The sequence below is a fragment of the Phanerochaete carnosa genome (assembly GCF_000300595.1).
Source record: "Phanerochaete carnosa HHB-10118-sp unplaced genomic scaffold PHACAscaffold_2, whole genome shotgun sequence".
In the NCBI taxonomy this organism is placed as follows: domain Eukaryota; kingdom Fungi; phylum Basidiomycota; class Agaricomycetes; order Polyporales; family Phanerochaetaceae; genus Phanerochaete; species Phanerochaete carnosa.
The window spans coordinates 4,529,075-4,546,608 of NW_006767629.1; the positions used below are offsets into that span (position 1 = coordinate 4,529,075).

Consider the following 17,534-nt stretch of genomic DNA (forward strand, 5'->3'; position numbering starts at 1 on the left):
CTTAGCAGCTGCTCATATGCACCACCTAACTCTGGCTAATTTCTCGCGCCATAGACTAGATTTGTATGTAAAACATGTGCTTACAACATTAGTGAATGAAACTAAATAGTATACAAAATTTTGATCATGACACTTGAAGCGTGAAGTACTGTCCAAAGGTGGTATACTCTTCACTTGCTCAAGTACGGGAATGTCTGCCCTAAATTAACGGATGATGGCACGGCCGATGGTAACAAGCGCCCGAACATCCCTCGTTCCACGTCACCACCGCGCTGCGTCAGCCTATGTCGGCGGTGTCAGTCAACGGGCAACGCGTCGACGCCATACACGTCCTTGCGTAAGTTATGTTCTTCTGACATATACCATACCCTTCTCATGAGCAGTGAGGTCGCATTGTCACGCGCGGAGCAGGCGCACAAGCCCCAGAGTAGCGAAACAGCGTTTTGCGCGCAACCAAGAAGCCCATGAATGATACAACAAGCACGACAGGCCACAAGAGTTTAGGGTGCAATGACCGCGTTGCTGCTAGGATATCCGCAGCTGTTGAGGGCGGCGCAGCCCTTCACCGCTATCTTCCTTTTCTCAGCGGATAAAGCGGTGTCTCACGGATTACAGGCAGCGGTGATCAGTGAGTTCATTATGTCATATAATCTTGATATTGATAGGTTGGGCTCGCATCAGGCAATGGAAGATCCGCTAAATCCACCTCCCACTGCCATACACCTCCACCTCATGTCGTGCATTTCGGGGTACGCCATGTTCTTACACTTACACACATCTGCAGTGGTCCTGCCTAGCTTGTACGTGAGCACCAGGTGCGCGTTGCGCTCGAACGCACCCTCGAAATCTCCAGCACAAGCACAACCACGAGTGCCTGCAGCTACGCAGGGCATATTGTGAGCCGCTCGCGACATGCCTCATAGCGAGCCCGTCGCTGCTGCACGGGTATCGCAAGAAGGGCGGCTAACGGGTTGCGCATCCGAGATTACCAGCCGCATGTCCTGCGCTGCTTCCTGCGCTGGATGCATAGCGGTCTTAAGACTTAGATGAGTGATGCCCCCGCAGTTCATATAGTATTATTCTGACTTGCTATACATTATAGATTTACCTTTTGTGTCTATCCCCTACCACAGCAGAATGAATCTAGTGTAGTATACACCAACATGTACCGTACAGTTGTGTGCCTAATATATTTCTTCTGTTAATCTATTCCCTGTGAGTGAGTGTTCAAAGCCTGGGAGGCCGTCTGCTGGTATCTACAGGCAGGCTGCGACAGCGCCGCGGTGTGCTGCTGAATGTTTGCAGGCTGCCACGGTGTGCTGCCAAACTTATGCAGGCCGCCATGGGTGCTACGGAGGCATGGCGGGAGACTACTGGTTGCAGGGTAATAGGGGTCAGTTCCACCGGGCTGCTGGAACTACAAAGCTCACGGGGCGCTTCTGGTCTCAGACTTTTTTTCCTGATGTTTGCGCAGTTTCCTGTGTCATGGCTTTAGCAGCAATCTCGCATATTATATATGGGTGTACGACAACCATACCGGCGAGAGACGGGAACGCGGACACGTTGCAGTGTTGGAGTGGAGCCAGGCCATCAGCAAAAAAATTAGCTGATTACATCTGGAAAAAGACATTTTGCTGGACCCACCTGCCAGCAACCTGTGCCATCTGGGACCAAATAGACTGGTTTGTATCAGGGGACAAAATACAGATGGGCACATACCAGGGTGCAATGTCTATCTTGGTCTGTACCATTCAGACCAGCTAGACAATAGTATAGACACACGAGACCAGTAGCAGCGTCACACGGACAGAAATGCTTGGTATAGTATGGGCAGCTTGTTTCTGTGCCCCTTAAAATTTAGCTAACATAGAGTACAAGACTGCTGGTGATATTCGCAGCAAGAATAAAAGGCTTGAACTGTGTCAGTCCAGTTGCTATGCATGCGGCGAGCAAGTGCAGAATTGCCTGCCCTAAACCACTGGCGCGCGTCCTTTTAGTCCGCTGTGTGTTGGCCATCTCGTCTCTCATGCTCTTGTATCTACTCTCTCCGAGACCATCAAACATCCAACACGCACTAAACAGTGGAGTCAGGAGGTGGACAAGATGCAGAGCTACCATTTCTTGCTCACTGCACCCACTGTGCTCGACTGTTTCAATTCCGCCCGACTCTTCCCAGGCAGCAGCGACTGCTGGCAGGGTCTTCGAAGCACTGCTCGTCGCAGCCGCTGAACATCGCGCACCTCTCGGCATCACTGTGACCAGTCACTCAATGTGACCAAGATATCAACTCACCATGACAGTGCAGGCTTGTCGGGTGGCCCAGCGTTGTCCGAGTCCACCACGTTGCGAGCGACCCCGGCCCCGCAGCCCACGCAGACTCAAAGATCTCGAAGGTCAGCAGGAGGCTGGTTGTGATAACCATATTGTTGGCAACGTTTGAGGTACGTGGCAGTGCGGCTCAGTTGTCAGGTTGGACTGACCGATTCTCTAGGTGCAACATGATTCGGTCCCATGAGTAGACGGCACAAGACACGGATGAGCTCAAACTTATCTGTGGTTAAATGGGAGACCCACATCGAAGCCAGTGAGTTCCAGCTCCACGGCCACCATGCCGACAGCCTTTTGTATTCCCCATCCATATTGATCTCGACGCGGCTACATCATCATAGACCGAACCGCGTCACTTCTTGGTTCATGTATCATGATCTGTTCCTCCACTGCCTGCCCTTATACCAGTATCTGACTGACCATCTCATTGCAGATTTTGACAGGTCTGCTGGCTTCTGTGGAGAGCCAAGTGCATGGAGATGTACGCCGCTGTTGCTAGATAGATGTACATTGATACTCTCACATGATCAGTAATACTGTGGCCTGTTAGACCTTTACTTGTACCTTGTTCATATCACCGTAATCGATGCGATTTTTTGGCTATCCCAGCGCAAACAACTACAGTGGCTGCTGTGTGAATTTATTACCTAATTGGGAAAGTGGATGTGGTTTCTGCCGCATTGTCCAAATATGTTGCAGTACAGCATGGCCTAGACATGCACATATCATACGCAAGCGAGTACAGATGACATTAGTAGTGCTATGTTTAGTCCAACACAGTATATACTGGTACAGCATCTGCAGTGGTTGGTCTGGATGGTCCAGCTCAGGGGGTTGTGTCCAGAGGTCCGAGTGGTATGGGCTGGTCTATTTGCCACATTCCACTTCGCGTTTTTCCAGATGTATCTAGAATGGTCAGGCCATATAAAGGTACCCATGAATGCAAATTAACCCATTCTGGAATCACCATTGCCATACTAGATAGAGCACCTGTATGCTTTGCACAGCTTATCAGTCTGAGGAGCTTCGCCATTCTGGAAAGGTTTACCAGCCATGGCAGGGCATTGCCAGCGAGCGCCGGTCTGGGAAACAGTTGCCAGAGTGCTCAAATGAATTGGTTCAATATTCAAATATATTTGGGATCAGCTCGCACATGGAAAATTGAGAATCAAAAATGGTATATTTATGAAGCTACACAAGGTACAAAGGTTGTAGCTGACACCTCTTGGAGCAAAATTTCGGCCCATGTTGCTTACCAATATGGCTTAGGTGAGCCACAAACGTGAGGTTTCATGAGCGCGAAGAGCTGCGGATCGTGAGACGTACCAGAGACGCACTATGCTATGTGGAAATGAGAAACCTTGAGGTCAGCAAAGAATGCATCAGCATGTGACGCGCAGAAAGAACAAGTGACTTACGTTCTATGGCTGACGCCAGCATGTGGTATCGGCTGCACCTGTGAGGCTCCCGAGCATGTTGCAGATTGTGTCGCAGGTGGCGTGATAGGAGGGGCTCAGGGTGACAAGGGCATGGTCACGGTAATGATGTGCAGGTCGTCTCTTGGGTGGGCAGCAATGTCTCGCATGAGCCTATAGGCAAGAGTTGTGGTCAGTCGAGCGCATATATGCACATTGCATGCACTATATGCATCGGGATACCACATAGATAAGCTTATATGCGAACTTACATGCTTATAATGTCACCTCGTGCTCATGTTATAGCTCCATACAGGGGTGGGAGGAGGTGCCATGGCTACTGTGTGTGTGGTCAGTTGTGTGAGGTGTCAGCAGAGTACTCACGACAGGGATCCGCACGCACCTCGGCACATGGCAAGTACCTGGTGCAGACACCCATGCGGCGTTGTTACGACAGCAACAGAATGGATGTCCACAGGTGTTCGCGGATGTTCAAGCTCACCGGCCGAGCTGGCTCAGGGCTCGGACTCGAGCACAATGGTGAAGAGGAAGTAAAGGGTATGAGGAATGGAGAGGTGACGAGGGCCCTCCATAAGTATCATGACATAAAAGGAAATGTGACTTTAGGAGAGGTCAAAGGAATCTTGTGCAGTCATCGTAGAGGGGGCCGGAGGCGAAAGACAGCGGTGACATGTCTCGCCGCAGTGACGTCACATCACAACCGGAATCTGGGGGACCAGGTCATGGCATGTCGAGTTCTATCAGTATGGGACCCGAATTGTAATGATATACCGGCATGAGATGGCATGGCAATCAATGGCCATGCAATATCAGCAAGGTATTGCCCGATCTTGCATTGCCAGCATTCACCAGGCTGCTAGACGCTTGCATAACAACCCATCGTTGGCCTACAACCTATTTTTTTGCTGATGGCGGGCACTCGCGCTTGCTAGGTCCCAAGATTGAAACCGGGCTTTCTACACAACAGTGACGTCAGCACCGCGCTAACAAGGGCTCTCGCAACCGAAGCAATTACGCAAGATCTCAGGACAAGATATTTCCTGGCATATTTCGATTTCGCTTGCGTACGGTCAGGAGCAGACGAAGATCAGCGCCCTGAAGCGATCTCTCGAGGCAGCGCATGAGAAGTCGACCTGGCTCGGAGGTTTTAGGAATTGAACTAGATATCAAGTCCGCGCCAAGATTTCGTAGGCGAGTACACTACCGTTGAATGCAATCAGATCAGGCTCAACATCATCGATGTCATCATGTAACGGCTGGTAAAGAACGCACTGCATCGCGCGCACACCCCGCCCCAAGCGCCCTCTCGTGCGATCCGACGCCACAGCAACCACTGGCATGCCACAAGGTCACCGCCACTAGTCGGTATCGTCAAGCAATCCATTTGTCTGCTGTATAAATGCACACCTCCCCCTTTGTACATGGACGCTGGATGCCTTCCCGCGGCGAAATCTATGTTTGCAAACATGGGCAGCTAGAGATTCGTGGGCGACCGTTGCAGACATCCCGTTGACGGCGGTCATCAAGCGTCCGTAGGAGATGCGATGGTGACTGCATTCACGCTGCACGTCCTGCGCTTTGCGCAGTCAACAGTTAGATTGGTGGTGATGGCGGGCGTTGTTGAGGCGGCGGACGAGGCGGCAGACATGTCACGCGCACGACGTGCTGCTTGATTTAGCTCGTCACGGCGAGTGCGCCGTCGGTGATGCAACACTCAGCATGTTACGAAAATTGCACGGTGGAAGACTGTCCCTGGTTCTTCAACGCAGCATCTCACGCTTCAAAAGTTCAAGTCTCGAGAGATATTAGCGATATTGTACAGGACACTGACGATATTGTGCAAGCGAGCAACACAATGCACGAAGGCAAACAAAATAGGTTGCCAGGGCCAATGCATTCGTCATAATCCTGGAAGCAAACATTCAGATACTAAGACCTCGAGCCATATTTAAGAGAATATACACACGGCAGTGGCATACAGCTAGAACAACAACTCAGGCAGCTTCAGAGATCATCGATCAACACGGAGATTACAAAACGTACGGACACAAAGCGATATACGAGACGACAGCAGCAGACGGGTATAAGATATCCGGTGAATGTGCGGGAAGACTATTGTGCGTCTACTCTAAGATATGAATGCAGGAGCAAGGAAAGGTGCGTTCATGAATCGGAGGGCTTCAAGTGTGGGATGTCCGTTGTGCAACAACCTTCCTGCGAGTCCAGACAGCGAACTGGGTGGGCATAAGCAGGACGCGCGATATCGCGATGGCAATATGCAAGATGAGAGGTCGGCGACTACGTTCACGCCGAAGCTGGGCCTGCAGCAGTACAGCGCCACTGGACATGGCGCTGGGAAGCTGCATCCCGAATAAGAGTGTAGGGACCGTTCGGCAGAGAGAGCTACTCTTTTGCTCCTTCATTCCCAAAGAACGCCACAAGCTCTTGGACGATATCGTCTCCACGCGTCACTGTGAGGTCGTGCCCTGCGTCGTCGAGCGTGACCATGCTAGCGCTTTCGTCCCCAATCAACGACCGCACGCGCGCAGCGTACTGGTACGGCACCACGCTGTCCCGCGTCCCCCACACGAGCAACACCCGCCCGCCTCCAGCCGCGCCCTTCGCACGCTTGCGCATCTGCCTTCCGAGCTGCGCAAACACCGGCGCCAGTGCACGTATCGGGCCATCGCGTATGCTGCTCGCGATCGCAGGGTTGTATCCCGGGAGGTGTGCGCTCTGTATGCGCACGAGCTCGTCGCAGGCGTTGTCGATCCGGGACGCGTTGCTCGCGAGGTGTCGAAGGTACATCCGGAACGGCGCGCTCGCCGTGATGAACTGCATGACCGGCGACGACAGGAAGCGCGAGGTGCGCGACAGATCTGCGGCGTCAACGACGCCGGTTGTGGCGATAAGCGCAACGTCGCCCTGGACGAGATGTGGGAACTGCACCGCGAAGGCCGCCGCGATTCCGCCGCCCATAGACACACCGCAGAGGTTGGTGCTGTCCCAGCCGATGTACTGCAGCAGCAATGCGAGCTGTGTCGTGTAGAGCGAGACGTCGTATGTTGTCTGTGGGGCGTCCGAGTAGCCGCGGCCGTAGAGGTCATAGAGGAGCACGTGGAAGCCACGTTCGGCGAGGTGCGGAGCAACCTCTTTCCATATGAGAGAGGGTACGCTGAGACCATGAATGAGCACGATCTGCGCAAGGAATGAGGAGTGGTTAATGAGATGGATAGGGGGAAAGAACCCTGGTGCGTACCTTGATCCCATCTTCCGGACCCAGCAGCCAGTATCGCGTCCTTCCAGGGGGGAAGCTCACATATGCCCCACCGGAGTAGACATCCTCCGGATAGATGTGCCAGCTCCTGATATGTTTTGGCAAGCTGGCGAGCGACGGATTTACGAGAAGTGCGTCGGGTGCATGTGGAAAAGAGGTGAGAAAGTAGAGAGCGAGGACAATGGCGGGGAGGATGAGGAGAGTGAGAGTGACACACTGAAAGGAGGCCGAAGATGGCATGGATGTGGTGGTTATGTTGGAAAGTCTGCGGAAGGCGACATCGATATGCTCTTGCGCGGCCGTCGTTGTGGGGGGTATCAACCAGACATACGCTCACTTCAGGAGGCAGAGGGTTATGCTCTACGTTGTCTTATTATACCTGATAGCCGGCTTCCTGATATCCGATATGGTGTAGTGGCTAACATTATCGCCTCTCACGCGATAGCCCGGGGTTCGATTCCCCGTGTCGGAATAAGTTTTTCAGTCATCAGCTTTCCTTCCTTTTAGCTAGAAAAAGAGAGTTGAGTCGTTGACTCGTTGTTGTTTGTTAATTTTTGTCTTTTGAGCATACTCAGCATATTCATATTCTATACTCAATTACAGCACATGCAGTCGCTTTCACAAACAGCAGAGCGCGCCAAATCACACAACAGCACGCGCGACCTTCATATCCCCTGCATCGTCAAACGCACACTCGTCGCGCCTGCCCTTCGCCTCCAAACCTGGTGCGCCTCCCCCAGCGTCCTCGAAACACAAGTGCAACACGTCGTCGGCCGCAGTCTCGGCCCGCAGATCCAGGTGGGGCGGAGACGCCCCGCCGGCGGGCAGGCGCACGGGCGGCGTCGCGATGTCGTCCATACAGAGCGTGCGCTGTGCGTAGCGGTTCGAGGCCTCGACGAGCGCGATCACTGCCGTCGGGTACATGCCCTGTAGGCGCGACGTTGGTCAGCTGGGAAGTTCGCCGGGCGCTGGGAAAGCGGCAGGACGCACCACGAGGTCGATGAGGCAGCTCGCCTCGAGGACTTGCGTCCTGTTAATGAAGGCCGCCGTGCCGCTGCGCGACAGGCCCCCTGACTCGGGGCCGAGCATGAGGCGGTAGTTGATGATGCTCGACACCATGAGGAAAGTCTGTATGCGCGTCGTCAGCCACAACAAGCGCGTGGCAGAGCCGGGATACATACCCAGAGAACGCAGTAGAGCGAGCCTGACTCGATGAAGAGCAGGAGCGCCCTTTCTGCCCGCGTACGAAGCCCAGCGCGCAAATGACACCTGATCTGTTGTCGGTGCTGCCTATGTGCGTGTACGCTCTAGCGTCCGTACAGTCGATTCCAATGATTTAAGGGTGCTTACCACGCCCTGTATGCTACGAGCGATGTCGCCCAGAGGTTTGTCAGCCACAACGACAGGACCCCGCCCGATGGGATGAACTCCTGGGAGGCGGTATGTTGCACGACGATGCCTGAAATGAATAATCCTAGGCCCGGAACGTCAGCGTATCACGAGTGGGGTGCAGGCAATGTACGACTTACCGACAGTGGCGAAAATAAGAAATCCTGAAATGACCTGTACGACGCGTCTCCGCGGCCAGAGCACCCATCCTCTCCAGAGCACAACCGAGTTGCCAAGCACGACCTAGAAACATCGTTGTTCAACCTCTGCGGGCACCATAGCGGGCGCGAAGTTTACATTTACAGACAGCAACGTGGAAAGCTGCCGGCTCATATTCGTGACAGCCGAAGTAAAGATCTTGTTCGTTGGTGTTCCTGCCCAGGAGCATTGCATGGAGGAGCTTGGTGCCGCATCAGCAGCCAGGCAGGACAGGGCGCTGGTCTGGATCTCTAGCGACCGCCGGTTGTCCAGAAACAGACAGAAAAGAGTGATGCCAAAATGCGATGCCGCCATTGCGTACATGGTCATACATGTTGCAAAAAGCAGAGTCTTCTTTTTCTGGGCCAGAGACAGAGGGCGATCGACTGGTATTGTTCTAGTCAGCACAACCTGCGAGTCAGAAATCTGAAAACTCACAAAAAATTGGCGATCGCGAAGGCAACTAACAGTGTATAGATACCTGAATTTGTTCAGAATGAGAAGCATAGATGGGCCGAAGGGACGCATCGAAGAAGAGGGTCTCAAGCATGACAGACATGAGAGACTGCGACGATACAAACTTTCCAATCAGCCCGACGAGTGCTCTCACGTCAATGGTATCATCGCTGCCGGCCATGCCTCCCCACAGTTTCTCGGGCCAGTTGCTCGGAAGTGGTATGTTGCGGGTATGGGGTCCAGGACGTGCGCGTGCGCCGGGAGGGGCTGAGGTTTATAGGATCCCGTCGGCATCTGACACATAGACTGTTGTGAATGCACAGCGGATCAGAGGGGTAGTCGTGATAAGGTTAATTGCGCAATACGTCCGCAAGTCGGGATGTACGATCACCTAGCCGATCCAGTAAGCTCTTCGGGCGGACGTGGGTGGCAAGGCGAGCGAGAGCCACGGGTTGTCGCCACCATCTGAAATGCAGTGCCGCAGCAAAGGGCAAAACGAATGCACTTGTGGTGGGACTATGAGAAAGAGTCAGCGTGACGAGCATTGGGGGAGGCTCGGGCGAACCGCGCCCGCGTGCGGGGAGGCGCGATAGTCCATTTGTGAGCGCGGACAAGTGATGACGCGTCGGAGATAGACTTCTTTCGCACAGCATTCGGCAAATAGCCTGACGCGAAACAAACGGACAAGTAGAACGAGCGAGATGAAATCAGTATTCTTGAGCATATCTGAGCTAGTGATGTGCGGGCCCGGCTTGGGCTCAAAGCCCGGGCTTGGGCTTGTGGCGACGCCAAGCCGAGCCCTGAGCCCGGCCCAAGCCGTGGGCTTAAGCCCGGGCTTGCAAGGCTTAGGACAAGTATTTATATGCTACGAACGTGAGCATATTTGTATGTGATAAGCTGCTATTGCATGTACCCACCGTACTGCAGCCTCCAGAGGGCATGCAACCGCGCTACAAGCCATGTTATGACAAGGTTCGCGAAGGGGCGCCTACGGCGAACGCCAGGCGGTGGCGCACAATTGCGCCTAGTCACACTAGCAGGGACCGCCCAGTCCTGTAAGTCAACATCCCGTCTCGTATGTGTATATAAAGTTGTTCTTACCATGTTTTGAGCCCAAGGTGTGAAAGTGCGACTGAACTCTTGCTTTATTCTGTGCTACAGGGCCAGTATATATACATGGGAGTCGGGACCTCTGATACTGCTACAAGACCTATGGTACTGTGAGTGTAAGCATGTATACTAAGCATGAGTAATCAAATGTCATATTACTACAAGATAATAGAGGGATCATGTGATGATATCCCCATTAATCCATACAGGGCAATGACGTAATCGCCCAGTTCTGACACAGGGAATGGCAACACATTTGGTGCATCCAAGCCTGGGCTTTTGGGCCGGGCTTGGGCTTGACTATGCTCCGAGCCCGGCCTTGAGCCTGCTGCCAGGCTTAGCTCGGGTCAGGCTTTTTGGGCCGGGCTTGGTGGGCTCGTGGACTTTGAGGCCCGGCCCGCACATCACTAGTCTGAGCACATCATTTGATGCTCATCATGGGCGTGGATGGCGGGGAGTAGAAGGCACATGCCACCTTGATTGGCAGCAGAACAACCATCCTGACAAGCCCGTGACGATGGAAGACGACCTGCAATGAGTTCTGTGCCGGCGTGGCACTGTCCGCGGCGTTCCTAAGCCATGCCCGCAGCTCCTGGTGGCTTACCTAGTGATATCATCCTGCTTCAGGCGGCCCTGCATACTGTAGCCGCTCATGAAACGGACCACCCTAGCACTAATTCGGCGATAGCTACAGTTAGACACTTTAGTAAACAAAAGTTTTATGCTGAAAGGATAGGCAGATATGTAAGGTATATGGAAATCCATATTTTGTATTTTTACCAGTGCTGCACGCCAAGTTATGGATATTTTTAACAGCGAAGTTGTGCTAACCAGCTAGACCACGAAGTGGACCACTGGCCGTAAATTAAGCGCCCTCCCACTGTCGAAGGGTGCGGGTCATCGAGCGAGGCGGTTGCGAGCGGTGTATGGCCAGCAGTAGTCACTTTCTATAGCTTGTAGAGACTCAAGAATGATTATATTCACCAATGAAGGGGTACATAGGTTGTGATTATCATCTATATGCATGACAGGCCCTAGTGCATTGTGCACAGAAGCTTGTGCACCAATGTGTGGAAATCTTTGACCAGAAGAGATGAGAGGGAGAAATGATGTTGAAATGAGCTCGAGGTGATCACAATTCACATGTTCATGGCTGAAGCTGCGTCTACCAGTTATCAGTACTCAACCGGTGTTCAGGTATTGTGTACTCACCTGATAGCCATGCAACCTCCTCTGCCTGTATCCCTCTCCTTTCGTCTCTACAGCTATAAACTAACTTATTCCTCATTATCCCACCTCCCCATGGAATGCTGGAATGATTTACAGCATGCTTCTCTTGTTAGGACATCTGTTGGCTGGGAAATGGAGGTGGTACTCAACAAGGCTGTGAAACTGCTATTGGCATGTTTCAGGCTGCTTGTAGTAGAGAAAAAATATGTAAATTAGCACATTATCGTAGCATCAAACCAACATCAATAAAGTATACATACACAGAGTTTGGGGGTGGTAGGTCTGACAGCTGCCTTGAAGTAGCGTTACTTTGCGGGTAGGTAAACGGGGCCTGCAGGTCCAGGGAACCAAAATGCACGTGTTCCAGGCCACTTATTAAGCCACACAAGGCTCTCAAGCTGCCTGAGAGTCATGCAACATGGTGATAAGGTCTATTTTGGCCAATTTCCTCGAGCACAATGTGAGTGTTGTGGGCGATATAGCTGCTAGACCGTTGCAGCTGGACATGAGCAGAGTTCCAAAATAGGCAGTTTACTGATATGTGCTGTGTCTTTTGCTTACACCTCCCTCAATTCTCAACAGGACTTCACAAAACATTGAGTAAAGCAAGATAGCATGTATTTCAACCTTTTTAGGTAATAAAGAATTATATTAAAGGCCATTAACGGTGTGCTGGTGCTCGAGAACCAGTAGGTGGTCCGTTTCCTGGTCCGGTCCGTTTCCTGATCGGGTACAGTATGCTGTATGTACGCTTATAACTAGAAGAGGGTGATAGCTGTAGAATGAATGAGATCCCCGGATGTGGACGAGACCATGGTAGCATCAGGGCAAACACAAGGAGCTTTCCATGTGGGACAAGTTGGAAAAAGGACGAGGTTGCCATCACCAGCACTTGAAGGTCTGATGCCGCACCACAGATGGCTTGACTCCGGTGGAGTGAAGGGAGTGTGCACACGTAACGGCGTCTGTGGCTCATTGTGCAATTGTTGGCAGATGGGCCTAATTATTATGGCTTGCACAAAAATTAGCGCAGCATACAAATTCAAATCCCGCCGTCAAAAACATAAGTAATGCCGGTAAACGTGTTCAACTCCACCGTCAAATAATAACTGACTGCCGTCAAACGAAGTAGAGCTGAACCCCGCCAAATTTACGGTCCCGTGCTGGATAACATAAGCATCTGCGGGCATTCCAAAGGGGAAGGCGCTTAAGCAGCATAGCCAGCAGACGCACCGGTACCTCATTTGGACGGGCACCCGTGACCGTAAACCTCCCCCTTTGGGGACCATATAGGTGCCCCCTGGGACCGTAAATCTTGAGCACGAAGTCTTGCCGGCAAAGAAAGACTTGCTTGCCAGTAAACGATGTTAATTTGCACAGGTAGTCACTTTGCTATTAAAGCGGATGCAAGATGCTAAATATTAGGGATTGAGTACGCACAGAAGACTGTCATATCATGCTCCAAACATGGGCATAGGCCGCTGCCAGTGCTAGTGAGGTTTGAGCACACGGTATAGAATAAACGCAGTAAGAGCAGCGAAGCTTGATCGCCCAGAGTTAGCCACACAAGTTTACATTACACTTAGCCGTCTAATATGAGCAACACACGACCACTTCGGAGTCAAGGAGATCAGCAGGTGTCATACTTAGTACTTACCCAAATGAGTAGGGGAACCACAATGGCAAGAGCATGTCCCAGGTCCTGAAACAGTGCTTCGAGTGCAGTGGAACATGCTCAGTGCTATTCATATCATACGCAATCTAGTACATCAGGCCTGCTTGCACCACGTAGACTGCATCATCATGACACACTAGCAGCAATTTTACCATGACAAGCTTACTGATGGGGTATGCGGGACGTTTGAGAAGTGTGATATTACGGTACGATATACTTGCGCACTGCTGGTGCCATTGGCCGACACAGTCACTGAACAGATAGAGCCTTGAACGTACAAAGACAGTCCAACACAGGCTGCCAGTGTGCACCCAAGGCACTAAGTGTCTTGTGCAACTTTCGACCTCTATATGTCGTCATAGAGAGCTTGCGAGTGACCTGCATCTTAAGCAAAGCAGATGCGTTCATAGCCATCTTCGTTGATAAAGCCTGGAGACCATCTTGGAGGCAGCATGCAGCATTAGACTGGAGGCTGCCTCTCTTGCAGAGATGTGAAGTTGGCAGATTGACCAGGACTAGGTAAGTATCAGAGACTTGGACCTCTGGTTACTACATGACCTTCAGCCCCTTTCACTGTTCTCCACCTTCCCCGCAGACATTCTGCACAGGAATTCTCTCCTCTACTGTACTTGTAGTTTTCTTATCTGTCTTGCTTCTCGCACTTATCACGTCAGGCCGTGAAACAAATTTTCATACTCCAGCCCATCTCGAGCCGGGGCTCAGTCCCTTTCTCTTGCTCAAGGGTGCACTCTTGCATAGTCTATACTAACTATATGCATGCATTGCTGAGTCTTCTTCCTTCCCTCCAACAATCAACCTCATGCCAGTTCCTTCATGGTTTAAGTATTGCTCACTGCACATTGGCTTCCAGTACAGTGATTTTTATGGTCAGTCGGTTGGCCCTGGTAAGCTCCTGCTCGTGCAACCTGCCTGCAGCTATGCATAATAAACTCACCAGCCAGATATGGCCTCTAATTTTTTAGTATCATTAGCTGTGTCTCATCACCAGTTCATGTGTCTCACGCAGCTAAAATTCCAGTAAGTATGGGCTGTGAGGGGAATTGCCTGTGTGCATATGTGTTTGCCGGCGAGCGTGAGTCTCTTTGCCAGCGAGACTTCGTTTGACGGCGGTCAGTTATTATTTGATGGCGGAGTTGAACGCGTTTACCGGCATTACTTATATTTTTTGATGGCGGGATTTGAATTTGTATGCCGCGCTAATTTTTGTGCAAACGGGCCGCCATAAATTATCGTCAGAGACTAAAGGTGTCAGAAAACTCCGGGCGAAGATATGTCGCCATCAGACGCCACAATGCTGGAGTTCTCTCGGCTTCCCCTATTTCCCCATGACTTGGCTTTGGCAGCCGCCTGCGGCTCTCGCTTCGGACCCTCTGGCATTAATTCTTCCTCAAAGGCTCACCTCTTTCTTGTTTTGAATACTTTACTAAGCCATTTCGTCTGTCTCGAGCGTCTTTTTTGCTCCTCCAGCTCCTCCTTTTCTCGCCTGAAAGTGACCACTGGCACGCGTCTGCGTACTACTGCTCGCAGTCATCATGGTTGGGTGGACTGAAGCGCTACCTTATGCGAAACTTTACATGGCAACATGCGCCAGTTATTGGGATCAGCCTCAATTGCAGCGGGTTCTTGAGACTGTCATCACTCACCTCAACACCAAAAGCTCTGTTGAGGTCTTGTCAGGCGCGCAGACTAGAAACATCGACGATATGATGGATATGGTACTCAGGTGGGCCACACGTACGTCATACTGCGGCCTGATCTTACGTAAAGCAGGAGCTGCACAGGCTGCGGCGCTGCCAAAGACTACGACCAGGCGTTGGTCTTTCTCATGCAGATTACAGACGACCCCAGCCCGCTGAATCTCTCCCGCTCGCGCCGCGCACGTGGATTTGCCATTATGGCGCACATGTGCTTCGAAGAGGGACTTCCAGAGGACCGGCGCATGATGAACATCGACGCTGTGCATCGCGGCGCGGTCCTCGCCGATGTTGCCGCCTCGCTTGGGTTTGTCGCCCCAGTGGTCCTCCAGATCGCGGATATCATCGAGAAGACTGGTTTTCGGCACCAAGAGACGTGTCCGCCTGGGCACACTGTCGACCGCTTCCTCGAACTCAAGGACCTCTGGCGGGTCTACGGCAAACGCAAGGCGGAAATGGAACAGAAGGACGATGCGCGCGATGCTAAAGTGCTCGCCATGCCGAACTTCTACTTTTGCGCTGCCGAAGGCTGCGGGATTGAGGCAACACACAAGTCGGGACTGTCCAGCTGCGCCGGCAAATGTGACAAAGGCTGGAAGCCATCATACTGCAGCAAGGAATGCCAAAGAAAGGTGTGCTGCTCGTGTTAGTTTTCTTTGAGATACCACAGTATTGAGCTTTGTGATGTGCAGGACTGGTCACGCCACAAGCCTTTCTGCAATGCTGAAGGCACTCCTGATCCTGTCATCACCGCGCTGCGCAACCGCGTCATCCAAGGCGATACTGAGGTCAGAGCCGTACCTTTGTCTATCCCTGCCGCATCTGGATTCGTCCAACGCTCACCAGAGGGGATCGCGTCCAGACGACATGAGCGCGGGATCGATGTCGCTGGACCGGACGGTGGTGGTTTCCAGATCAATTCGAGTACGATGGCGCCGGATTTCATGCGTGATGTCCAGTATCATCTGCAGCGACTTATGCGTGGGGAATCTTGACGCATACTGTCACTTCAAACCAGGGGTTGTTTGTTTCTGGACGCTTCTCGTGATCTGTATTATACACTGGGTTTGTTTCATAGAGGATATATCGTAGTTGTACAGGTGGAAGTCCTGAGCACGATAAACTCATACAGCTCTGATGAACTGCTGCGGAACAACTTGCCTACGCCACGCATCAGGCTTGAGCCAGCTCCCCCGTCTCTGTTTCTTCCTCAAACCCGAGTCAGTCCGAATGCCCTTCCTGCTCATCTGCAGCCCATTTTCCGCCAACGCTACTGACAAGACCATGATCATCTATCATGAAGCGCGCAATAAGTACCCTGAGATTATTGATTGCCTTCGCACCCTGAGTCTGTTGCGACGTAGAATGACCCCAGCATTCGATCTTCGCGTTGGTGCTAGCGCTACGCGCTATAGGCTCGTGAGCTGACCGGAGCACAGGCCCTGCAGCGATCCCGTGCATTCCTCAGGCCGATGGAGGTACAGCCCCTCGACGAGCATCACCGCGGCCTGTAGAACGGCAGAAGACGGTAGACCGTGCGCTGTGATTGCATCCGAGTCTGTGTATGCGGCCGCCAGCGCGAGCAAGTCCAGTGCACCAGGCTTGCCTGCAAGGTCGTTGGCCCGTCACGCAGTCACCTAGCGTGCTGAGAACTATCCACGCTAGTATCTGGTGCGTGCGTGTTTGCGCCGGGTGGAAACGCGCCTCATTACGTTCGTCTTTTACCGACATGGTACAGACGTGAAAGGGTCGTTCGATGGCATATTGTCATGAATATTACACAATCCGGATGGTTCTCCCAGATTCCATGGTATTCTTTCACTTTCTATACACCTCCGTATATTCGTAGGATATTCTAGGTATTCATTCTAACATGTATATAAGGAGCCTGTACTGCTCAATAACAAGCCAGACTCGAGCTGGTCTTTCCTCACTCACATTCCTCTCGTCTGTCTCCTCAGCACTGTCGTAGCTCAGTCCAGTTGGATTGTTAGTTGCTGACATTAGCTCGAGTCTCCACCAACTGCCCTACAACAATCCTCGTCACTCCCACACCAACCATCACCCATCTCCACACGACGATCCACCCCATACGCACATTCGACTCTCACCCTAACTCCTAACCCTACCGCATTCTACCGCATCAAGACCCGGACCCCTGGAACCCTTTTTCGTGCACTTGCACAAACTTTTACCATACCACATCCCCGAAGCCACCTCTGTAATCACTAGCTCTTAGACAACTAGACAGAGCTCCGTCCCATTAGAATCGTACACTGCCCTACCATAGGTGGTGTTAAACGCTTTGCGCAGCGCAAGCGGATATTCCTGAGTACGACGTGGCAACCGGTTGCGGCCGGGCATCGGAAAAGCGGTAGCAGTTAGATCGACGATCCCTTTGAGGGCGTCGGACTGAAGAGACACAATTGCTCTTTGGGCTGCTACAGTATCTCTAGAACTGTATTACAATTAGCGTTTCGGTTCTTATTCAAAAATTTCCATCTTTGGCAAATTCTACCCCTGATCTGGTCGTTACAACACGATTAGTCCCAGGGTTTGCTGCAACCAGCTTCACGGACCCGACACCCTATGACCACGCCCTCCTGTGACTGTAGAGGACACGTACACCGAGAACTAGAGGAAACATCCATCTACCTACACGGCGATACGTACGATACTGCGTGCAACAACCGTGTCCACACTCTTCAGATATAGTACTC

At 52.1% G+C, this 17,534-nt stretch overlaps 4 protein-coding genes and 1 non-coding gene across 5 annotated transcripts in view; 3 read left to right on the forward strand and 2 right to left on the reverse strand.

Annotated features, from left to right (window-relative positions):
* The window catches only part of PHACADRAFT_251039 (uncharacterized protein), a 1,396-nt gene extending 275 nt beyond the window's left edge, over positions 1-1,121 (forward strand). Inside the window, exons 2-3 of the mRNA XM_007392627.1 lie at positions 384-1,046; positions 1,103-1,121. Of these exons, the coding sequence (XP_007392689.1) occupies positions 511-900 (390 nt within the window). The 5' untranslated portion in view covers positions 384-510 and the 3' untranslated portion in view covers positions 901-1,046; positions 1,103-1,121. The remainder of the gene's footprint in view (positions 1-383; positions 1,047-1,102) is intronic.
* A 4,407-nt stretch (positions 1,122-5,528) lies between these two features.
* Positions 5,529-7,379, reverse strand: PHACADRAFT_138571 (uncharacterized protein). The gene is made up of 2 exons (XM_007392628.1): positions 7,024-7,379; positions 5,529-6,962 (listed from the first exon to the last, which is right to left on the reverse strand). Exons 1-2 carry the CDS (start codon positions 7,279-7,281, stop codon positions 6,168-6,170), a joined length of 1,053 nt encoding a protein of 350 aa, XP_007392690.1. The 5' UTR covers positions 7,282-7,379; the 3' UTR covers positions 5,529-6,167.
* A 62-nt stretch (positions 7,380-7,441) lies between these two features.
* On the forward strand, positions 7,442-7,513 carry PHACADRAFT_t24. Its single transcript has one exon. It is a non-coding gene; the product is annotated as a tRNA-Glu (tRNA).
* A 91-nt stretch (positions 7,514-7,604) lies between these two features.
* PHACADRAFT_206328 (uncharacterized protein) lies at positions 7,605-9,027 on the reverse strand. The gene is made up of 6 exons (XM_007392629.1): positions 8,734-9,027; positions 8,571-8,673; positions 8,392-8,515; positions 8,223-8,331; positions 8,032-8,169; positions 7,605-7,968 (listed from the first exon to the last, which is right to left on the reverse strand). The coding sequence occupies exons 1-6, from the start codon at positions 8,956-8,958 to the stop codon at positions 7,684-7,686; spliced, it is 984 nt and encodes a 327-aa protein (XP_007392691.1). The 5' UTR covers positions 8,959-9,027; the 3' UTR covers positions 7,605-7,683.
* Positions 9,028-14,652: 5,625 nt separating this feature from the next.
* Positions 14,653-15,809, forward strand: PHACADRAFT_192548 (uncharacterized protein; the record flags this gene model as incomplete). The annotated part of the gene is made up of 3 exons (XM_007392630.1): positions 14,653-14,843; positions 14,891-15,446; positions 15,507-15,809. 3 exons carry the CDS (start codon positions 14,653-14,655, stop codon positions 15,807-15,809), a joined length of 1,050 nt encoding a protein of 349 aa, XP_007392692.1.
* Between the last annotated feature and the right edge of the window lie 1,725 nt (positions 15,810-17,534).